Source organism: Nothobranchius furzeri, chromosome 6 (assembly GCF_043380555.1).
Source record: "Nothobranchius furzeri strain GRZ-AD chromosome 6, NfurGRZ-RIMD1, whole genome shotgun sequence".
NCBI classification, from domain to species: domain Eukaryota; kingdom Metazoa; phylum Chordata; class Actinopteri; order Cyprinodontiformes; family Nothobranchiidae; genus Nothobranchius; species Nothobranchius furzeri.
In genome coordinates, this window is record NC_091746.1 from 36,633,264 (window position 1) to 36,656,393 (window position 23,130).

A 23,130-nucleotide genomic window follows, 5' to 3' on the forward strand; every position below is an offset into this window, starting at 1 on the left:
TTACAGAGCCTCACGGAGCCCGAGGGCGCCAACCCAGCCCCACCCCAGCAGAATATCTATGCCCATCCCTGCATTTGCACAACTTCCAGAATATATAAGACATGGGACATCCAGGTAAGGTTGGATCCTCCCCCTCCTGGACCTCCCCCTCCCCTGTGAATGAACGGCAGAGGAGCCAAGGTCTACCTGAGGCCCCTGAACCCGGGCCAGGCACTGCTGCGTGTTCCTGCCTTCTTCCCGGCAGCATGCATGTCAGGACCCGACCCCCAAGGCCCCGCCCAGATCCCCAAACGGGGCCGGCCACCCCCAATCCCCGAGCCGCCAGGCCCCCACCCAGATCCGCCCAGGGGCATTGCAGCCGCCAGGCTGTGACCCATGGCCGCCGCCAAAATCCCCAAGGGGCCCCACTCACAACCGCCAGTAGTCCACCCCCCGAGGCAACCCAAGCACCTCCAGAGGGGGGCAACGGCCCCCCAGTCCCAGACACCCCCAGTGAACCCACCCCCAGGGAACATCCGGATACTCTAAACTCAGACCCCACACCCCCCCACCCACACCATCCCGCAGGACAACATCAACGGCCCCCCACCCTCGCTATGTGATGATTGATCTAGCTACATGTATCAATACTAGACAGAAGTGTATATTTTGGTAAACGGTTTTGCTTTCTGTGGGAGTGCGTTGCATTTCCAGACCAAGAGGATCGACCTACCTCCAGTGACTTTAAAGAAAATATTTTGACTTTCTTTTATGGATCAATAATTAAAATGTATAATTCCATGTTTTTTTCTCAACCCTAAGCCTAATCTGCATCTTTATGCATGGATGATTTAGAGTTGTTTGAGTAGTTTTTATTTATAATAATTTACAACCAAATCAATTTATGCATTGCTCCTTTTACAGAACAAGGTGTGATTTAAATATTCTCTTGTTTTTATCAACTCTAGAATGCTTTTTTATAACCTTTTCTGTTACTAAAGTTACATTTACAAGTTGTTCACGGTTTAATTTTACCTGAAAAACATTTTTGTTCAATCTTGTGTGCACAATATATATTTTTTTCAAAGATGTTGAACCGAGCAAAACGTTTTATTTCTCGCCGACAGGGGGCAGTAATACCTTTAGATATACATAAACAGTCATAGAAGAATAAAGATGTTGAGGCGCATGCGCAGCTGCGCTTTGGGACGACCGTTCAGTTCAGTTCCTGGGTTCTAGTTGATAAACAAAGACGAAGCCCAGCTTTTCCCAGGCTCGTGTTACTCCTGGGAAGTTTGAGGATTTACGGAGGAAGGATGTGACCGAAGAACAATAATAATTAAACTGTGAGACAAAGTTAAAATGTTTTCAGCCAACACGGAAACTAAACGAGTGGAAATCCCCTCCAGCGTCCTGGATGATCTGTGCAGGTCAGGGGAATATTGCCCTTATCACTCACATGGATTATTGTATTTTGTGACGACAGAGTTGTGATTGTCAGAGATTAACTAGCCACTATTGTTTGTTGTGTCGTTTGAAGTTACCAACCTGTCTCTAGAGCTGACTGAAAGTCATTTTGGGAGCATCTTCGGATTATAGATTTGACCAGGCTGACACGACTGATGCCCATAGTCCAGGTGTTAATCTGTCATAACATCGATCTGCTCCAACTCTCGGGTTAGATGATCTCTTATCTCTGCAATACTCCTCTGTAAAGAATTTACACGAAGATCCCAACTACACTAACTTAACCCAGCTGATCAGGAACCAAACAGAAATCTGTAACATCCATCAGTTCTCTTGGCTGCAGTGTGCCTCAAAGACTGAATACTGGATGGATGCTTTTCATAATTAGTGGAGGAAACTAAACTGCTTTCAAATAAGGACATACATCTTTTATTTAGTAAAAGAAAACTAAAAGAGGTGATTGAAATGCTAGAGCTCAGGGCATCTAGCAGACTTGGTCATACATGGTGGTGCGCTGTCCTATAATAAAGAGGACAGGTTCAGAGCAAGATGGATGTTTGTTGTTATTGGTTCTGGTGTTTTTGTAAGTGAACCATAAAGTAAATTATGGCTTAGTATAAAACACAGAATTAACAATAATGTGACGAAGAACATACCATAACAACTTTATTTATAAAGCACATTTAAAAACGGCATGGCAGCCGACCAAAGTGCTGTACAGAATAAAAAGTAAGAACACAACATAAAAACAATACACGGTCAACAATAAAATACACAACAAAGCAGATAATCACGGTCAATAGAAAACACATAGTAAAATAATAAAAGTCAGGGATTTAAAAATGCCTGGTCGTAAAAGTGAGCCTTAAGTAGTGACTTGAAACGGAGGAGGGATGGCCTCACTGAAAGAGGAAGAGCATTCCAGAGTGTCGGAGCAGCATAGACAAAAGCACACTGCCCCCGCGTTTTGTATTTCCTTGTTGGAACGCGAAGCAGCAGGCAATCAGTAGATCTCAATGTCCGGTTTGGCACATAACGAGTCACAAGATCAGACAGGTAATCCGGAGCCAGACCATTCAGGGCCGTAAAGACAAAAATCAGGATTTTAAACTTTGACTCTGAAGTTTACGGGTAGCCAGTGGAGCTGCGCCAGTACAGGTGTGATATGGTCTCTTCTAGGGGTGTTTGTTAAAAACCTGGCTGCCGCGTTCTGTACGACCTGAAGCCTGTTAAGAGCGGAGGCAGGTAAACCAATGAAAATGGAATTTGCATAATCCAGTCGGGAGATGATAAAAGCATGAATTACGGATTCCAGGTGTGCTCGTTTCAGGATCGGTTTTAAGCAAATTAGTCTGCACAGCTGGTAAAAACACGATCTGACCACTGCGTTAATCTGAGGGTCCATGGAAAAGTGGGTATCCAGTTTCACCCCCAGGTTGGTAACACACTGATTGAGGTCATATGGGAGAGTGTCCAAATCAGAAGATAAGTGTATGGTTTAGTTAGGGGTCATGAGGAGTGCCTCAGACTTAGAATCATTCAGCTTCAGGAAATTGTTGGCAAGCCAAACCCTCACTTCAGGCAAACATTCGTCCAGAACAGAGAGGGAGCCTGGTTTGTTCAAAGCCAGGTAGATCTGGCAATCATCTGCATAGATATGATAGCTCAGGCCATATTTCCTCAGGATGAAACCCAGGGGGAGGATGTAAATTTAAAACAGGAGAGTCCCAAGCACAGATCCCTGCGGAACTCCCCATGGAAGTGGAAGGCATGTAGAGGAACAATTACCCAACTGAACCTTGAAAACTCTGTTTGACAGATATGAGCAGAACCACTGAAGTGAGGTACCCCTAAGCCCTACCCATGACTCAAGTCTATCCAGCAAAATATCATGGTCAATGGTATCAAATGCTGCAGAAAGATCTAATAGAAGGAGCAAAACAGGAGACCTAGAGTCAGAAGCCACCAGGATGTCATTGGTCACACGAAGAAGGGCTGATTCAGTACTGTGAAGTGGCCTAAACCCAGACTGGAACACATCAACCAGAGAAAAGCTATTCATGTGTGCTGTAATCTGAATAGACAATCTTTTCAAGGACCTTAGACAAAAATGGTAATTTGGAGATTGGCCGGAAGTTTGCAAGGTTTGAGAGGTCTAAACCAGGTTTTTTTTTAAAACTGGTTGCACAATCGCCTTTTTAAAAGAAGTAGGAGACACTCCAGTGGCCAAGCTAGAATTAAAAATGTCTAAGATGGTGGGGCCCAAAATAGGGATGATATCATCCACCATCCTCGGGGGGAGAGGGTCCTCAGGAGATCCTGCTGGTTTCATATTTCCAATCAGATCTGCCAATTCACTAAGAGAGATGGGAGCAAAGTTAGAGAATGAGGGAGGTTGCACAAGACTATCCCTAATGTCCCAGACTTTGTGAAGAAAGAAGGTCTGGAGCTCAGCACACAATGACCCAGAGGGATCAACACTACCAGGTTCAGTTATCGACAAGATGGAGTTGACAGTGCTATAAAGTTTATGCTGATCACTCTGGTGTTGTGAGATTATGCATGCGAAGTATTTGTTCCTGGCAGATCTAACACTTTTCTGATACAGGTCAAGGGCATCCATCAGAAGCTGCTGTGAGGTCAGTAGCTTGTCCTTTTTCCACCTTCTTTCCAGCGCCCTACAACGCCACCTGAGGCTACGTGTATCATTGTTCAGCCAAGGATCAGAGGTGGTTTTCTTACGTCTATGTTCAAGGGGAGCGACTGAGTCCAGGGCAACAGAACAAGTCAAATTAAAAGAATTTAAAAGCCCATCTACATCCGTGGTGATCCCAGATGAGGAAGGATGAGATAATTCAACCTCCAGGATGGACTGTAGTGAGGCAGTCATGGAGGGAGAGATGTGCCAAGAGTAGTGAGGAGCCTGCCTTCTCACTACAGGTAATATGGCAGAGATGTTAAAAACAACTGAGAAATGGTCTGAGAAACAGACAGGCTGAACAACCAAGTCCTGCACCTTCAGTCCAAATGGTAAAACTAAATCCAGTGTGTGGGAGTGATTACGACTAGGAACATTGACCAGTTGCTGGAGGCCAAATGAAACCAGAACATCTGAGAAATCTCTCACCAGAGGATTTGACAGACAACAAACGTGAATATTAAAATCACCAAGGATAATACCTTGGTCATACCAGGGGAGATATTCAGCTAAAAGATCTGAGAAGTCCCTAATAAAAGCAGTTATATTTTGGTGGTCGGTAACATAGAATAAAAAGAATAAGAGGGGAGAGACTGAGTTCAAAAACAGAGACCTCGAAGCTGGTGGGGGGCGATGAGCCCGGGAGGCGCTTGAGGGGGAGGGAGGATGAGTACATAGTCAATAGCCCCCCACCTCGACCCGACAGTCTGGGCTCATTCACAACAGAACAATTTGATGGAGCAAGAGCAGAACACAGCACAAGCATCACAGAACAGAGCAGTACCTCTGTTCGTCGTGTCTGATTTTCAGTTTGTGTGTTTCTCCAGTCGGTTCATCCTTCACATCCCCAGTGAGGAGCGGGACAACGCCATCAGAGTTTGCTTCCAGATCGAGCTGGCTCACTGGTTCTACCTGGACTTCTGCATGCAGAACACTCCAGGAGCACCTCATTGTGGGATCAGAGACTTTGCCAAAGCTGATATCCAGAAATATGATCCGTTTTTGTCTCATCATTATAAAAATTACTTCTACTGATTAATCTGTGCTGCTAATTAATATTTAATTTACTGCATGTGAAAAAGCATGTGTCTTGTTTCATAGACTGTTCCATGGGTGGCGCTTATCTTCATGCTTGCAGACACTAGATTTTCTTTGACACATGCAAACTTTTCCATCATTGCCCTTTCCTTCTGCCCCATGGAGAAGACGTGCAGAAGGTTCTAGAACAGTGGAAGGAGTACAAGATGGGTGTACCGACTTATGGAGCCATTATCCTGGACGAATCACTAGAGAGCGTGAGTTTGTGCTGAGCTCACTTGTTGAAGGAGTATCAGATCTAGCTTTTATAGCTGGTATAGGAGAGATCTCAGAGCACGGGGAAGCCATACTTCCCTCATAAGTCACCATAATCTTGGTAGGAAGTAGAGCAAAAAGTGTTAAAGAGAAACAGCTGATCTTAATCTTAGATGTGTCCAACTTTTACACGTGTGTATGTGTGTGCACATGTGCATGCCCGCTCTTGTGTGTGTTTTAAATGGTGCACCTTTTCTTTTTCAGGTACTACTTGTTCAGGGCTACCTTGCAAAATCTGGCTGGGGCTTTCCAAAGGGTAAAGTGAATGAGGATGAAGCTCCCCATGACTGTGCAGTTCGTGAGGTGAGCCAGCTTTTAAATGAATTAATCAATAAATCATCAATCAGTCAATCAAAACTTTATTTTTAAAGCACTTTTTATACGTAAAATATGACTCAACAAAAGAAAAACTAAATTTGTCCCCCTTCCCCAAACCACTCTCCCAAACATACTCTCACAAGGGCACACGAATGCATGCACACACACAAGCACATACACAGTTAAGAACATAACAACACTCAGCTGAGCTCAGATGTGCCAGATAGGATAAGGAGACGCCACCAGGGGAGCCATCTGTCCTGAAAGCAGCAGCCTTTGTGCCGACACAGGGTGCCCGAATGAGTTAGGGCTGAGATCTCCACCTCCACCCAGGGGCTACCCGGAAGTGCACCCAGGCCGCCATTGCCAACCGCCGCACCCGAGGCAGACGGCTCCCACAGAGAAAACACTGGAAATAATAAAATACATTAAAATATAAATTAACAAGTGCTAAAATAAATAATAATAAGTAAATTATGTAAATAGAAATTAATGTAAAAACATAGATGGATAGTAAAACTGATAAAAAGTTATGAAGAACATTTATGCAAGCAATTAAAACAGGCTATGAAAAATAATATTTAACATAGTTAATAGTTAAAAGCTAAGCTAAAAAGGTGAGTCTTGGGCCTGCTCTTGAAAACATGACCAGCTTGATGCAGTAGGAGCCATATGTAAACATAAAACTGAGTTAAAAGACTTCTTTTTGGTCCTTGAGGATGTTTCTCTTCTCTTTTTAAAGAACTTTCTGAGTTCTAAACTGAAACGTGACGTTCATAGCTCAGAAACCTGCTGCAAGTTAATGTCTAAATTAACCTGGTCCACTTTAGAAATGTTATTCGTCATAGTCCTGTTGTCTGTGACGCACTCTTGTTTGGATGCATAGTTGGTGCTCAGGGTCAAACACGCTGATTGCTCTCTAGGTGCTGGAAGAGACTGGCTTTGATATCAAGAACCGCATTTGTAAAGACCGGTACATTGAGCAGAAGATCACCGACCAGTTGGTACGGCTCTATATCATACCGGGGGTGTCCAAGGACACAAAGTTTAACCCCAAAACAAGGAAAGAGATCCGGGTAAGAACGAAATTTGACAGGTTTGATACTTCTAGCTGGCAGCTGCTTTGTGACCATATGACTCTTTCTTCCAGAACATCGAGTGGTTTCCTATTGAGAAGCTGCCCTGCCACAGGAATGACATGACCCCCAAATCTAAACTTGGCCTTGCCCCTAACAGGTTTTTCATGGCCATTCCATTCATGAGGTAGGTGTGTAGAAGTTTGTTTTAGATCCATCAAGAAAGTTTAAGAGGGTCTTGTCCTAAATGCTGGAGAATCACTCTTCTAAAGGAAAGGCAGGTTTTCTTTCAGCTGCTATCATGTAAACTGAGAGTGGACATGAAAGGACAGAGAGTCTATCACAGCTACATGCTCGCTGCCTCTAATATTCAAACCGGGGTTGGGTCCACTGAGTGTGATTGGGATAATCTGTCAAGGTTATTAAAGCCAGAGCAATCTCAGCTAATGTCTACGTGTAATAATCTGTTATGAGACGACCCCGTTTCCAGAATGTTGTTCTTGCCTCTTGGATCCAAAGCAGAGCTTCTGTGTGATCTGTGACCGTGTCCTCCTGCTGCCCTCTTCATCGTGCTGATAGATGAGACGGGGAGTTTATGCGCTTGCTTTGACTATTGTGTTGTTTTTGAACAAAATGCAAGTACAAGTGAACAAGTGCCGTGGTCCAAGGCAGCTACTGTGGAAACATCATGAATGAATGAATGAAAAGCTTTATTTGTCCCAGGGAAGGGAGATTAGAGTTTGTCTGATAGTTTCCTGCAAGGCCTTAAAATCACTTCTGTTTTGTTCTTTAATCTTTGTTGTTATTTCAGTTGTAATTTAATTTGGTGGAATAGTTGAAAAAAGCATTATAAAAATATATAAAATAATTATATAAATTCTGAATAGATGAAGTTTGTTTTTGTTTTTGGCGCAGCAGCAAGCCTACCCAAGTCCAGCTGATTCTCCCAAAACTCGTGGTTCCATATTACAGCAGAGCTAAGAGTTCAGTCTGATCACAGGAAACTATAAATCAGATTTTTTTCTGTCATATTACAGTTTATGAAGACTTCAGGAACCAGCAAATGTTCAATTTGTTTGGGTTTCATAGTGTGTGTGTGTGTGTGTCTGTGTGTGTGTGTGTGTGCGTGCCATGTCTTACTTGACTCTCTCTGCCTCTGCTGTACAGACCGCTTCGTGAATGGATCAGCCGTCTGAAAGGCGAGTCGGACAGCGATGAGGACTTGGCAAACAGCAGGACCACTCCGTCCAAACCCTTAGATAACATTCGGTAAACAAAATAACTCATTTCAAAGACTAGAGAAGGGAAGGCTGATTGGACCACAGTTATTCTGAGTCATGTCAGACTTAGTGCACCTGTGCTGGTACACAGGTAAACAGCTGAATACAAACATCAGAACCAGAACAGTGATCAGGGACCTGGACAGATGTGCCATGTGTCACATAATGTGTCAGAAGCACCTAACCTAGGTAATAAAACCGTAATAAATTCATTATCGGTCAGATGATATGTAAGTGTGATTGAGACAGATGTGATAAGAGTCTGGTTCTGATGAACTGGGTTTTCACTTACCTGAACAGAACAGGTAGAGCATGGAACTTGAACTATTTATAATGTTTACGTTACAATAAGTAAGAATTTTACAGTGAAATAATCACAAAACAGCCTAATGTGTCAATAATGTTGGAAGGAAGGTTACATTGGGACAGATTTCTTTCTCAGCCAGCTGGAGGGTTTTCAGTTTTACTCTTTACAAAAGCCGAAACAGAACCATGTCTTTGTTTACAATCTGCAAGCCCACATGGTTTCTGAGTTGGTGCTGCTGCTCCAGCATTTTTTTATTCCACACCGGCTGGCAAAATGCACCAGAGTTGTTGAAAGTACCAAAGCCACGAAACAGAGCGACCCAGAAGTTATTTCCTGTAAGAAGCCACGACATCCATTTGTTTTACCCTAATATCAGGCAGAGAAGGCTGGAGGCTAACGTTGAGCTAAAAATGCCAATGGTGAATTAGAAGCAAATAATTCCATCCATCCATCTTCTGAACCCGCTTTGTCCACGTAGGGTCGCGGGGGGGCTGGTGCCTATCTCCAGCGGTCAATGGGCAATCAGGCGGGGTACACACACACACACACTCACACCTAAGGACAACTTTAGACAGACCAGTTAACCCAACAGTCATGTTTTTGAACTGTGGGAGGAAGCCGGAGTACCCGGAGAGAACCCACGCATGCACAGGGAGAACATGCTAACTCCATGCAGAAAGATCCCAGGCCAGGAAGCATACCCAGGACCTTCTTGCTGCAAGGCAACCGCTCTAACCACTGCGCCACTGTGCGCCCCTAGAAGCAAATAATTGTCTCAAAAAATATCTAAAACTACTTTTTCAGTTACCAACACCTTGATATTACAGTGACGCATATTTGTCTACTTATCAACTTACTGTGTGTGACTTATCTTCGCTCATCATCTAGAATCTTCTGGCGCTGATCCGTAGGTGTCTACAGCATGAAACTCGGAGCGAGAGCGAGAAAGTGACATGGGGCCTCATTTATAAAGCTTGCTTATGCACAAAGTCACTTTTCACGCAAACTTTGGGATTTGTAAAGAAATATTTGATGACAAAATGCACACAACTTTAAGCAAATTCTGGAGCTGGCATAAGCAGATTTTAGAGACGGTAAAATGTTTAATTAATTCATTTTCAGACTTATAGACCCTCACACACACAAAACCAACAATCACGCCCTTCTCTGAACTGAGAAAAAATTATATTTGTAATTAAAATATAATTTTTTAAAGATATTACTTTCATATGTCTACAAATTACTTATCAGTGCATTAATGGTGTGGCGCGTGAAAGCGTGTCTGTGAATCAAACTGACGGCACAGCAGTGAACTGGGCAGAGGGTTAGGGCACCCCAGAGGTGCAGCTGTCATGGTTTCCTTAAACAGGAATTATGACAGAACACTGGCTCGTTCCAGCGGGGTCTAGCCAACTGTGGGACCGATATTAGTTTGATAAGAACAATATTTTGTGCCTAAAGCCGTTTTGGATTAAATTAAATGTTTTCATAAATGGTTCCCATTAGAGCTGGGAAATCTTAGCGATCCTGCACACCATAGTGCTGCTTTTATTGATAGCATCAGTGATTGCCATCATAGGCTCCATCTGGACATTGCTTTTTTTATGTTTTTCTTTATTTATTCTCTTTGTCTTATATGTTGTGATTGCAAAAGAGCTCACCGCTGCAGCAGCGCAGTGCCGCTCGAAGCCAATAAAACATTTTTTTCAGTGCCTGCATCACGCTCCAGAGCCTGGAGATCCATCTCGGTTGTCATGCTTACCTGTGAAATGTGGTAGATAAGGAGTTTTATTCACGTATATTCATCACGTAGTCTGCATTGTCCATTTATGGTAGAAAGTGGGTGTAAATGAGGCGAGATGTGATCCAGAAACACCTGTGCACATTTTTAGGACATGTGTGATTTATTTAGCAGAAACTGTGGTGATGATTAATGATATTTATTCATGTTCTGAATGTTTTAGATTAAGAATTAATGTGAACAGCAATAAATGTAAATGTTCTCAAGCAATTGTTTGCTTGAAATTTGTTAATAAAGTTTTTTTTTTTTAAAGTAGCATGAACAGCAACCGGCATGCATTGCGGTCGATGACAGAATGCTCACTTTCCCGTTTCGGCAATTATTTGCACAATTATGTACCACGCACTTGAAGCTTTACTGTGCACTTCCTCCAAGTGCATTTCGCTGAAGACCGCAGGGGCGCAGTGCGAGTATTGGGACTGGGCGTGTGTGGAACTGTGTGTAAGCAGATTTTTTAAGTCAGAAATTTAGTTAGCGTAACAATTCTTTTGCTGAGCTAAAGTAGGGTTTTAGTAAGGATTCTACGCAAAGTTTTATCAATGAGGCCCCAGGAGGTTTAGAAACATGGGCTGCAGTAACCGGGTTTGACCACAAAATGCCATTCTTAGTTCATTCTTACATCATGCACCTTTAATATTCATTTGCCTAACTAAAAATTTCAAAGTATCCATCGCGCTCAACTCATCTATTAAAAAAAGCACCTTACAGGCATGAAGCATGCCACCAAGGTGCTGTACAATAATAAAATAAAACAGAAACAACCAACAGACACAATTAAAACCAACAAAGAAAATTTTACAGAGTAAGATCATTCAAATAAATCAGCAACAGCTAACCCACAGAGTTAAAAGCCATATCATAAATGTAGGTCTTCAACCTCATTTTAAAAACCGCTACTGAAGAAGAGAGCCTAACAGATAAGCTACCCTATACACTTTCAGTCAGTACAGATCAAACAGATTACGTTTAGGATGCAAACACTCACATTTCCTGCTCAAAGTAACCTGGAGTGGAGAAAAAGCTCAGCATTCAGAAGATAAAATTTTAAGATGAGTCTTATTTGAGTGTTTTCATGTTCTGCTCTGAAGTTCTGATCACACCAGCCGCTGAAGTGATCTGTCTAAATCTCAGCACGTTCTGTTCTCAGGTCAAAGCTTCGCTACATCACAGGTACCGACCCACTTCCAGGAGAGAGCTGGACCAAATACAAGCAGCAGAAGACTCCAGGACACCTGAGCCAGAATGATCTGAACCAGGTCAGAATCACCTTACTGTGCCTTTTACTCTTATGAAGGACAATGTTCAACCCATAATAAAATTGCAATAAAAGTCACCAATAATAAAATCTTCCTTATGCTAATAATCAAGTTCAGATGAATCCACGCAATACAATCTGCATTTTTCAGTCTGAACGGCGTTAACATGAAAGTAAAGCCAGCATCTCCCTGGGCAGCCTCCGTAGGTAAAAACCTGCCAACAGATTCTTCAGGTTCTCAGTTTCCTCTTATGAGTCACAGGGCTTCGCTCTGGTGTTGCTGGTATTTTGAACAAAATGAAAGATTCACTAAACGATTTCAAACTATTCAGAGTTGGGTCTCTGGAAGTCTCTCAGTTTAAAGTCCTAAAACCCTGAGACATTTTTAAGAGATTTTAAATAATTAGTTACCAAAAAATTTAATTAGAAATAGCAGGAATTTAGTGGTTATGCTATACAGTGGGATGTGAACGTTTAGGCAGCCTTGTTAGTCCTCATGAGTTTCCTGTATAAATCGTTGGTTGTTACGATAAAATTATTCAGTTAAATATGTCATATAGGAGACTCACAGTTATGTATGAGAAGTGAAACAAAGTTTATAGGATTTACAGAAAGTGTGCAATAGTCGTTTAAACAAAACTAGGTGGGTGCATAAATTTGGGCTCCACAAAAAAGAGATGAACTCAGTTTTTAGTACATCCTCCTTTTGCAGAAATAACAGCCTCCAAATATCACCTTGTGTAAAGTGCACCAAAGAGTTGAACGATGAACTCCATCTGCAGCAAGATGATGTTGCAGGTCTTTGTTGATGGTCTGTGGGTGACTCTGACTGTTCTCACCATTCTTCACTTCTGTTTATCTGAGATTTTTCTTGGTCTGCCTCTTTGAGTCTTAGCTTGAACTGTTTCTGTGGTCTTCCATTTCCTCAATATGTTCCTAACTGTGGAAACAGCTTTCTGTATCCTTCTCCTAAACCAGGGGTATTTAATTCCAGGCCTGGAGGGCCAGTATTCAGCACATTTTAGTGGTTTCTCTGCTCCAACACACTCAATTCAGTGGTCACTTGTGCAGCAGCTCTTCGGGCTCTGCAGAGGCCTATTAATTACCTGCTGATTGAAATCAGGTGTGTTTACACACACACACACACACACACACACACACACACACACACACACACACATATATATATATATATATATATATATATATATATATATATATATATTACCTGCCTTATTTTGTTTAAACAGTTATTGCAAGATCAAGAGGAGCCAGTTGAGGTGGCTCGGGCATCTGGTCAGGATGCCTCCCTGGTGAGGTTTTTTGGGCATGTCCAACTGGGAGGAGGCCTAAAGGGAGACCCAGGACACTGTGGAGGGACTATGTCTCTCACCTGGCCAGGGAACGCCTTGGGATTCCCCCGGAGGAGCTGGCCCAAGTGGCTGGGGAGAGGGAAGTCTGGGCCTCTCGACTAGGCTACTGCCCCCATGACCTGACTCCGGATAAGCGGGCGGATGGATGGATGGATGGACACGTTTTGTTAATTACTTTGTTTAACCTCTCAAAAATCACTGTGTGTCTCCTGTATGAAATAATTAACTGAACATTTTTATCGTAACAACCAATGATTTATACAGGAAATTAGGAAGATTAAGGCTACCTAAACCCTCACATCCCACTCTATACCCCATGACCTTGTTCAATTTTAAAAAATAAAATAAAAAACTCTTGTAAAAGCCCTGAAGGTACTAGAGATGGTGGTTTTTCTGTTGCTGATCAACACTGATGTGTCAAGGTCATGGTCAGATTCTTTCATGGACGTGGATTTCTAGACATTTTCCGTTTATCTGCATGCTTAAATGTCTTCGTCTTTGTCCGCTTATCCGGGTCCGGGTCGCGGGGGCAGCATCCCAATTAGGGAGCTCCAGGCCGTCCTCTCCCCGGCCTTGTCCACCAGCTCCTCCGGCAGGACCCCAAGGCGTTCCCGGACCAGATTGGAGATGTAACCTCTCCAACGTGTCCTGGGTCGACCCGGGGGCCTTCTGCCGGCAGGACATGCCCGAAACACCTCCCCGGGGAGGCGTCCAGGAGGCATCCTGACCAGATGCCCAAACCACCTCAACTGGCTCCTTTCGATCCGGAGGAGCAGCGGTTCTACTCCGAGTCCCTCCCGAATGTCCGAGCTCCTCACCCTATCTCTAAGGCTGAGCCCGGCCACCCTACGGAGGAAACTCATTTCGGCTGCTTGTATCCGCGATCTCGTTCTTTCGGTCATTACCCAAAGCTCATGACCATAGGTGAGGATTGGGACGTAGATCGACCGGTAAATCGAGAGCCTGGCTTTCTGGCTCAGCTCCCTCTTCCCCACGACAGATCGGCTCAGCGTCCGCATCACTGCAGACGCCGAACCAATCCGCCTGTCGATCTCCCGATCCCTCCTACCCTCACTCGTGAACAAGACCCCGAGATACTTAAACTCCTCCACTTGAGGTAGGACCTCTCCCCCGACCCGGAGGTGGCAAGCCACCCTTTTCCGGTCGAGAACCATGGTCTCAGATTTGGAGGTGCTGATCCTCATCCCAGCCGCTTCACATTCGGCCGCGAACCTACCCAGCAAGAGCTGAAGGTCAGAGCTGGATGAAGCTAGGAGGACCACATCATCCCCAAAAAGCAGAGACGAGATTCTCCTGCCACCAAACTCGACACACTCCACACCACGGCTGCGTCTAGAAATTCTGTCCATAAAAGTGATGAACAGAACCGGTGACAAAGGGCAGCCCTGGCGGAGTCCAACCCTCACTGGGAACAGGTCCGACTTACTACCGGCTATGCGGACCAAACTCACGCTCCTCTGGTAAAGGGACTGAATGGCCCTTAACAGAAAGCCACCCACCCCATACTCCTGGAGCGTCCCCCACAGGGTGCCCCTGGGGACACGGTCATAAGCCTTCTCCAAATCCACAAAGCACATGTGGATTGGTTGGGCAAACTCCCATGCCCCCTCCATCACCCTTGCAAGGGTATAGAGCTGGTCCACAGTTCCACGGCCAGGACGAAAACCACATTGCTCCTCCTCTATCTGAGATTCAACTATCGATCGGACCCTCCTCTCCAGTACCTTGGCGTAGACCTTTCCAGGGAGGCTGAGGAGTGTGATCCCCCTATAGTTGGAACACACCCTCAGGTCACCCTTCTTAAAGATGGGGACCACCACCCCGGTCTGCCACTCCCTAGGAACTGCCCCCGATGACCACGCAATGTTGTAGAGACGTGTCAACCATGACAGCCCTACAACATCCATAGCCTTGAGATACCCAGGACGAACCTCATCCGCCCCCGGGGCTCCGCCGCTGTGTAGTTGTTTGACTACCTCAGCAACTTCTGCCCCCGAGATCGGACAGTCCATCCCCAGGCCTCCCAGCTCTGGTTCCTCCTCGGAATGCGCATTGGTGGGATTGAGGAGCTCCTCAAAGTATTCCTTCCACCGTCCGACTATAGCCTCAGTTGACGTCAGCAGCTCCCCATCCCCACTGTAAACAGTGTGAGCGAGTTGCTGCCTTCCTCTCCTGAGGTGCCGGACAGTTTGCCAGAACCTCTTTGGAGCCAATCGATAGTCTTTCTCCATGGCCTCACCAAACTCCTCCCACGCCCGAGATTTTGCCTCGGCAACTGCCACTGCTGCACCCCGCTTGGCTATCCGGTACCTGTCTGCTGCCTCCGGAGACCCACAGACCAGCCACGCCCTGTAGGCCTCCTTCTTCAGCCTGACGGCTCCCCAAACCTCTGGTGTCCACCAGCGGGTACGGGGGTTGCCACCACGACTGGCACCGGCCACCTTACGACCACAGCTAGCAACAGCCGCCTCGACAATCGCAGAGTGGAACAAGGCCCACTCGGACTCAATGTCCCCCACTGCTCTCGGGACGTGGTCAAAGCTCTGCCGGAGGTGGGAGTTGAAGACCATCTTGACAGGTTCTTCTGCCAGGTGTTCCCAGCAGACCCTCACTATGCGTTTGGGTCTGCCAGGTCTACGCGGCATGTTCCCTTGCCATCTGATCCAACTCACCACCAGGTGGTGATCAGTTGACAGCTCCGCCCCTCTCTTCACTCGGGTGTCCAAAACATACGGCCGCAGGTCAGATGATACGACTACAAAATCTATCATCGACCTGTGGCCTAGGCTGCCCTGGTACCAAGTGTACCGGTGGGCATCCTTATGTTCGAACATGGTGTTCGTTATGGCCAAACTGCGGCTTGCACAGAAGTCCAATAACAAAACACCGCTCGAGTTCAGATTAGGTGGGCCGTTCCTCCCAATCACACCCCTCCAGGTCAAGCTGTCATTGCCCACGTGAGCATTGAAGTCCCCCAGCAGGACAATGGAGTCCCCTGATGGAGCACTATCTAGCACTCGTCCCAGGGACTCCAAAAAGGGTGGGTACTCTGAACTGATATTTGGCCCATAAGCACAAACAACAGTCAGGACCCGTTCCCCGACCCGAAGGCGCAAGGAAGCTACCCTCTTGTCCCCCGGGGTAAACCCCAACACACAGGCAGAGAGTCTCGGGGCTAACAAAAAGCCAACCCCAGCCCTCCGCCTCTCACCCGGAGCAACTCCAGCAAAGTAGAGTGTCCAACCCCTCTCCAGGTCTCGGGTTCCAGAGCCAATGCAATGTGTCGAGGTGAGTCCGACTATATCTAGCCGGTACCGCTCAACCTCTGCCACAAGCTCCGGCTCCTTCCCCGCCAGCGAGGTGACGTTCCATGTCCCAAAAACTAGTTTTCTTGTCCGGGGATTGGACCGCCAAGGCTCCCGCCTTGGTCTGCCACCCGATTCGCATTGCACCGGACCCTTCATGTTCCTCCTGCGGGTGGTGGGTCCACAGTTGGACGAGCCCATGTATCCGGTTCGGGCTGGGCCCGGCCGGGCCCCATGGGCGAAAGCCCTGCCACCAGGCGCTCGCTCACGGGCCCCAACCCCAGGCCTGGCTCCAGGGTGGGACCCCGGTAACCCTCCGGGCCGGGTACTCCGACTCTTCGTTTTAACCGCCATGAAAGATCCTTCGAACCGTTCTTTGTCTCACCCTTCACCTAAGACCAATTTGTCATGGGAGACCCTACCAGGGGCACTAAGTGCCCCAGACAACATAGCTCCTAGGATCATTAGGGCACTCAAACTCCTCCACCACGATAAGGTGACGGTTCAAGGAGGAGCAATGGATACACAATATTTATGAAACTTTAACCAACTTCTAAATTAAGGCTGCACGATATTAGAAAAACCTGCGATATACGATAACTGTGATTAATATTCCGATGACGATAAATAAAAACTTAACTCGGGAACAAAAATAATCAAAATCAAAGAAACAAAAGAATGACCAAAAAAATCATAAAAATGAGAAAAGCAAAAGATTTGAGGAAAGGGGAAAAGAAAATGAACAAGAAAAGGCAATCAGTGGATCCTGGAAAAAGAATCAGCAGAAAGAGCAGAACAAAGCTAACTCAGGTGTTTGCTAACACATTGCACATTGCAAAATTAAGTGTCAGAGGCGAGAATCTAACCTATGAGAACCCACCTAATTGGCCAAATGCGTGAAGAGCTCTATTTGATTTGTTAAAAAAAACACCATGCTTCCGTTTGGCTGACGGAATGCATTATGTGTAGCAAACATATGAGCTGACCATTAATTGCGATATTTATCTGTTCTTTGCGATATGCATATCGCGTGTGCTGATATAGCGATAGCGATATATTTGCGATATATTGTGCAGCCCTATTCTAAATTAAAATCAAAAACTTAACCAAAGTTCATCAAACCATCCATCCATTTTCTTCCACTTATCTAGAGTCGGGTTGCTGGGGCAGCAGCCTAAGTTGAGAGGCCCAGACCCCCCCCCCCAAACCAATCAATAAAATTACCCAAATGAATTACACAAAACAGCCGGTAAATAAAAAGAAATGGAAAATAATGTGTTAGTTGGTTTACTAAGCACATGCTTTTCAGGAACGTTAATATGCATTAAAATCAAATTCAGCAGCAGCACCAGGCTGCCCGCAGATGTGCCTGACTTTGAATTGGCACTACTAACAAGGTATTTCGACCATTTCTGATTTATAAAAATTAAAGTAAATCTTAGCTGACCTACATCAGTCTAAACCTAGAGGGAACCAGGTCAGTGGTAAAATGTAAGGAAATGTAAATGTGAGGACTTGGATACCAAATTAGGAATAAAATAGGACTGGGCCATATGGCCTAAAATCAATATCACGATATATTGAGGATATCACCTCGATAACGATAAATGGACGATAACTACAGGTATGCACAGAAACAAAAGTTGTCCAGTAGATGGTGCTGTCACATGTGACTCAGGGTGGTACAGCTTCTTAAAGAGACACGAACGTTGCCAACCTACACGTTTTCATTTTTTAGTATCAAATTTTTTGACATGAGAATTTTTTTTTTTGATAAGAGTCAGAAATTTTGATAACTATACATTTTCGATTTATTGCCCAGCCCCAGAATAAAATTAGAATTTATTGCAAACAAGTTAATATATAATAAGTCACAGATTAATGAAATAATTGTTCATTACAAAAGAAACTACTTTTTCTTTTTGTTACCTAAAAAAACACCTCAGACCCTGTTCCAAAGTCCTTACAGAAACTTAGACCCACTGTTGCTCACTGCCAACAGGCTGAAACTCAGCGGGCAAACGGTTTTCCCATAATCAGAATGGGAGCTGTTTCATCCCGACCCTGAAAGCTGGCACCCCCCCACCCCCCACTGCACCCCAGCTCCGCAGGGGGTGGGTCAAGAGGAATAATTTGTCCAAGGGGTTCCATAGAGGATCATAAACAGGGGCAGCAGTAGCTCAACAGGTTGAGCGGGTTGTCCAGTAATCGGAAGGTTGCAGGTTCGATCCTGGCTCTGGACAGAGAATTCTGCTGTTGTGTCCTTGGGCAAGACACTTAACCCACCTTGCCTGCTGGTGTTGGTCGGAGGGTCCGGTGGCGCCTGTGCACGGCAGCCTCGCCTCTGTCAGTGCGCCCCAGGGCAGCTGTGGCTACATCATAGCTCATCACCATCAGTGTGTGAATGAGTGTGTGAATGGATGAATGATACACTATAGTGTAAAGCGCTTTGGAGTCCTTACTCTGAGAGGTGCTATACAAGTGCGGGTCGTTTATCATTTAATAATTGTTATTATAAGTTTTATTGTAAAGGCATTCTTTCCCGAGAGATCGGTGTTGAGTCTTGTAATTGATAGACGTAAACATAAATAGGGGAGAATGTAAAGGCAGAGCAGACATCTGATCAGAAAATAATTTAAATAGGCCGGTGTCTAAATGAGATGGTTTTCAGCATACAAACAATATTAACTGAAAATATTACACTGCGCCTTTAAACTACATTTTGTCTCATGCTAAATGAAACAGCTGAACTTTGGTTTAAATATAACACATTCAAGCACTTCCTTGTCTTCAGTCAGCAACAACCCCAACCTTCCCTCTGCTTGTATTATGCTATCATAAAAAAAATAAACAGGGAATTTGGAAAATGTGTCAAAGCGACATATCACTTCCACCTCTGACACCGCGTGTGTTTCTTCGGCAGAAATGTGTTTTGAAGGGCAGTGGGAAGAAGGGACAGGACTCTTCGTGTGTTAAGAAAGGAGCGTGTGAAAGGGAATTCAGCAACCAGCAGGTAAAACCAGCCTAGGTGTTAAGACACACAGGCAGGATTAAAGGTGAACAGTCTCTTTAAATGATAGATGATAATATCTGGCTCTCACCCATGTTGTGTGTGCTTGGTTTCATTCTGTTTTCCTGCACAAGCAAGAAAACAATTTCACAAATTATTTGCTAACTCACAAACACACACCTATAAACAACAGCAGGTTGGAGCATATAGCATATACGTAGCTTCTGATCTCACTGCACGAATTGTTGATGGACCCAGCAGAGACAAAAGTGATGGAGAGAAGTAAAATATTGTTCCTCAGAGTGAGCTGCAGGTCTTAACAGATGAAGAACAAAGTCACCTCTAGACTAGAGCTCACAGGTCCATTTCCAGCTTTAACCTTTGGACACGAGTAGAATCGTCTTCAGAGTCTCTCCTCCTCCTCCGCATTTATCTTCTTACTTTCACCTCATTAAAAAATAAAAAATAGGTCCCCAGAGCAAACTGAGTCAGTGGTAGAGTCGTGTTGCTGTTGGCCAATCAGAAGGGAGATGTCCCCCCTCAAAAAATAAGACTACAAATCCTGTTGCCTGAAGCTCCTCTCTTCTGGATGAATTTTCCGTGCTGAAACAGGCGCACTGGAGTCCCCCCCCCCCCCCCCAAGTCCAACTTACAAGGCATTCGTATTAGAGACCATTCATCCATTTTCTTCTGCTAATATGGTGATATGGGGCTGGGTCGCAGGGACAGCAGCCTAAGCAGAGAGGCCCAGACTTCCCTCTCCCCAGCTACTTGGCCAGCCGAGAGACATAGTCCGTCCAGCATGTCCTGAGTATTCCTTTAGGTCATCTTTCAGTTAGACGTGCCTGGAAAACCTCACCAGGAAGGCGTCCAGGAGACAACCTAACTAGATGCCCGAGCCACCTCAACTGGCTCCTCTCAGTGTGGAGGAGCAGCTTGTCTACTCCGAGCCCCTCCCAGATGACCGAGCTTCTCACCATATCTTTAAGGGAGCCCAGACACCCTGCAGAGAAAACTCATTTTGGCTGCTTGTATCCACAAATGTATTAAAAATCAGAGTAAAGCTCCTCTTTAAGACTTAACATCCTATAACGTTAAGGGCTCAACTTGTATCATCCATGTCTGCTCTCGTTTCAGCAGAAAGAAGACAAAAGGCCTCAGCCTAGAAGACTCCAGGACATGTTTGACAGAGGTAAATTATTAATGCTAGCACACTGATCTGATTAGTAGCTTTAATTGGAGCGTTTACATGCTGTAACCTGTCCGCAGACCGTTCTGTTTTAGGACGTAGCTCAGACCTCCTGCTCTCCTCATTCTCACAGACTCTCTGTCACGTTTGTGCATTACCAGCATTTTCTTGAACAACCGGCCTTTTCCCCATCTCCACTTCTCTGTTGTGTTTTCTCTACATCTAGATTGTGATAAAAAGGGCGCACACCGGTGCACCGAGCAACTGGGAGCGGCTGTCTCATGATATCATCTCCGTGTCACTGAAAGAAATTCATATGAGCCAGAGTTGTGTGTGTTAACGGGACAGTAGTTCAAACTTCCGCTGACCTGCAGGTTGACTCCTGCGCCGTCTTTACTAGAGGCGTGAATCAGCAGCAGCAGGCGTAAATCGGTGGTCTCCAGCTCTGCAGCTGTACCTTTCTCGTCGGCCCGGCTGAGAACGGTTTACGTACTGGTGCACATGCGCAGATTATCATTCTCTTTTCCTTGCTCCCAGAAGAACATTTCAGAGCGCAAACGGTTTCTTTGTTGCTACTCTACAGGGAATTTTACAAGAAAGTTCTACAGAAAGTAGCAAAGGGTCCTCAGAAATGTCACTAGGCGCTAGGAACAACGACAAAGACGCTGAGTCGGCAACAGTGCCTCTCGCTCTGCTACTAAGCTACAGATAGCAAATGCTACGTGCTATTCCTGACGTCATCACGGATTACGCTGCCTCTGGAAGACACTGGGGAAGCAGTTCGACCCGAACATGCTCTTTTTCTGTGATTTTACAGGAATACAGAGGCAGTCACAGTAGAAACGCCAGAAGTCGTTCTACAGGACCAGGGCATTGCAGGAGAATGTATGAGGAAGACATTTTAAATTTCTATACATGCATTGGTTGTTAAACTTCCATATGGTCCCTTTAACTCCACAGCATCCAGATAGATAATAAATTGTGCATGTGGGAAGCCCTTGCTGACTGATTCCATCTGCCATTCGGAGGTTCCCCCTAATAGTACGCTTGATTTTGAATTGGCCAATCAGCTGGCAGTGGGTGCGTCGGCCCTGTTCGGCTCCAGGCAGACTACTTTGGGAAGTGGGCTGAAAAGATGTCTGGCTACACATGGGAAAATCCAAGACTACCTAAATGAGAACGCTCCCAACCCAGTCCAGGTGGAGTGGAGCCGATGCTAGTGTGCAAGTGCCATTTAATGGTGCCTGGAACAGCCTGGGTCACAAACACCCTAACTTTCACACATCAGTCACTTCTTCTGAGAGAATCTGTTCAGTCCCATACCCTTTAAGCAGATCGTAGCAGTGAGCCTATATTAAACCTTAGTTAATGAGTGCTTAATAATAATAAAGCTTGATTAATATATGATTAATACATGAAAGATCCATATATAAAGAATAAATGAAACTTAACATTAGCTGGGGTAATAATGAATATAATAGTTATACACACAGCACTGACAGAAACACGGCTGCTGAACACAGGTACCACCAGTCCCCCAACCACCACCAGTAGGCAAGGAGGGTTAAGAGTCTTGCTCAAGGACACAACAACAGGGCGTGATCCTGCAACCCTGCGATTATGAGATGGGCACTAGACTCCTGTGCCACCGCGGTGCTTACAGGGTTAAAATGTGAACCATGTTTCTATATTTAAATATGTAAAACATGTATAAGGGTCAGAGGTTTGTCATGATTTATTCTTCATCTTTTAAGTTAATTTTCATAAAAATTAACTTTTGCCTAATCAGTGATTTTTAAAGTCTGCTCAGTGACTTGAATCAAAGTGCTCCAGTCTGTTTGAAGCATCTTTAGCTCACAGCTGAGAGCCACTCTTTTCTCTGTCATTGCTGATTTTTTAAATGAGCATCTAAACTCTTGTTCTTTTCCACAGATGTGGCTTCTAGTGATTCTAGCTGCCATTTAACAGCTGAAGACAAAGACTTTGGACACTTGTTGTCCTCCAAGGCTTTCTTGACTTTCAGATTTGACAGAGATGCCATCATGAAATGTTTTGATTATTGATGCACTTGTGAGTCTTTTCAAGATGTTGTTGTCTTGAGCACAAAGAGACGGGTTTCCTTAAGATGTCCCATTGGTTCAGACATCTGAAACGACCTCTAATGCACCTGAGCTGCGTTCAGTCTGGACACGACTTTACCGACCCTAAAGTCTGCAGGAGAACACTCCCCCTGAAGGAGGGGACTCCTCACTCGTATTATTGTAAAGGCATGACATTCTACAGTCAAGAGAACCAAAAGGATCTTAAACCCAAACATGGCCGCAAAAATGGGTTGAAATGAGGACAGAACAACAAAAAAAGTGATGTGAGTGTAAATTTGGTCAATGAGAATTTGACTTACTGTTGGTTTTAAGATTTGTTTAGGAAAAACTTCTACAGGCTGAAGGACAGGTCAGTCAAGAGTTTGAGCTCTTAAGTTATGCAGTTTGTAAAAAAACAAAACAAAAAAAACAACTATTGACTCAATTTGATTTGACAAGTTACAGAAACACAAAGCGTCAGCCGGTGTATTATTCTTCACCCCTTTCCTTTGTTTTTGCATTTCATTAGCAAATCAATCTTTGCTCATTAACTTTTTTCTACACATGAGGGAATGTCCCCAGCAGCTTTAATTCACCATTTAGCTGCTTTTTTTTTT

The 23,130-nt window shown here is 44.9% G+C and overlaps 1 protein-coding gene across 6 annotated transcripts; it reads left to right on the forward strand.

Annotated features, from left to right (window-relative positions):
- The first annotated feature begins 1,157 nt into the window (after positions 1–1,157).
- LOC107394956 (m7GpppN-mRNA hydrolase) lies at positions 1,158–22,720 on the forward strand. Of its 6 annotated transcripts, none has more exons than XM_054744050.2 (11): positions 1,158–1,409; positions 4,972–5,123; positions 5,312–5,439; positions 5,702–5,800; positions 6,739–6,891; positions 6,966–7,078; positions 8,059–8,160; positions 11,427–11,535; positions 19,157–19,246; positions 20,381–20,435; positions 22,365–22,720. In XM_054744050.2, the coding sequence occupies exons 1-11, from the start codon at positions 1,342–1,344 to the stop codon at positions 22,493–22,495; spliced, it is 1,200 nt and encodes a 399-aa protein (XP_054600025.2). In that variant the 5' UTR covers positions 1,158–1,341; the 3' UTR covers positions 22,496–22,720. The 6 variants fall into 6 exon arrangements, with proteins under 6 accessions (XP_054600025.2, XP_054600026.2, XP_070408282.1 ...); XM_054744051.2 differs by having other exon boundaries at positions 20,384–20,435; XM_070552181.1 differs by lacking the exon at positions 1,158–1,409 and having other exon boundaries at positions 4,751–5,123; positions 20,384–20,435.
- Positions 22,721–23,130: the final 410 nt, after the last annotated feature.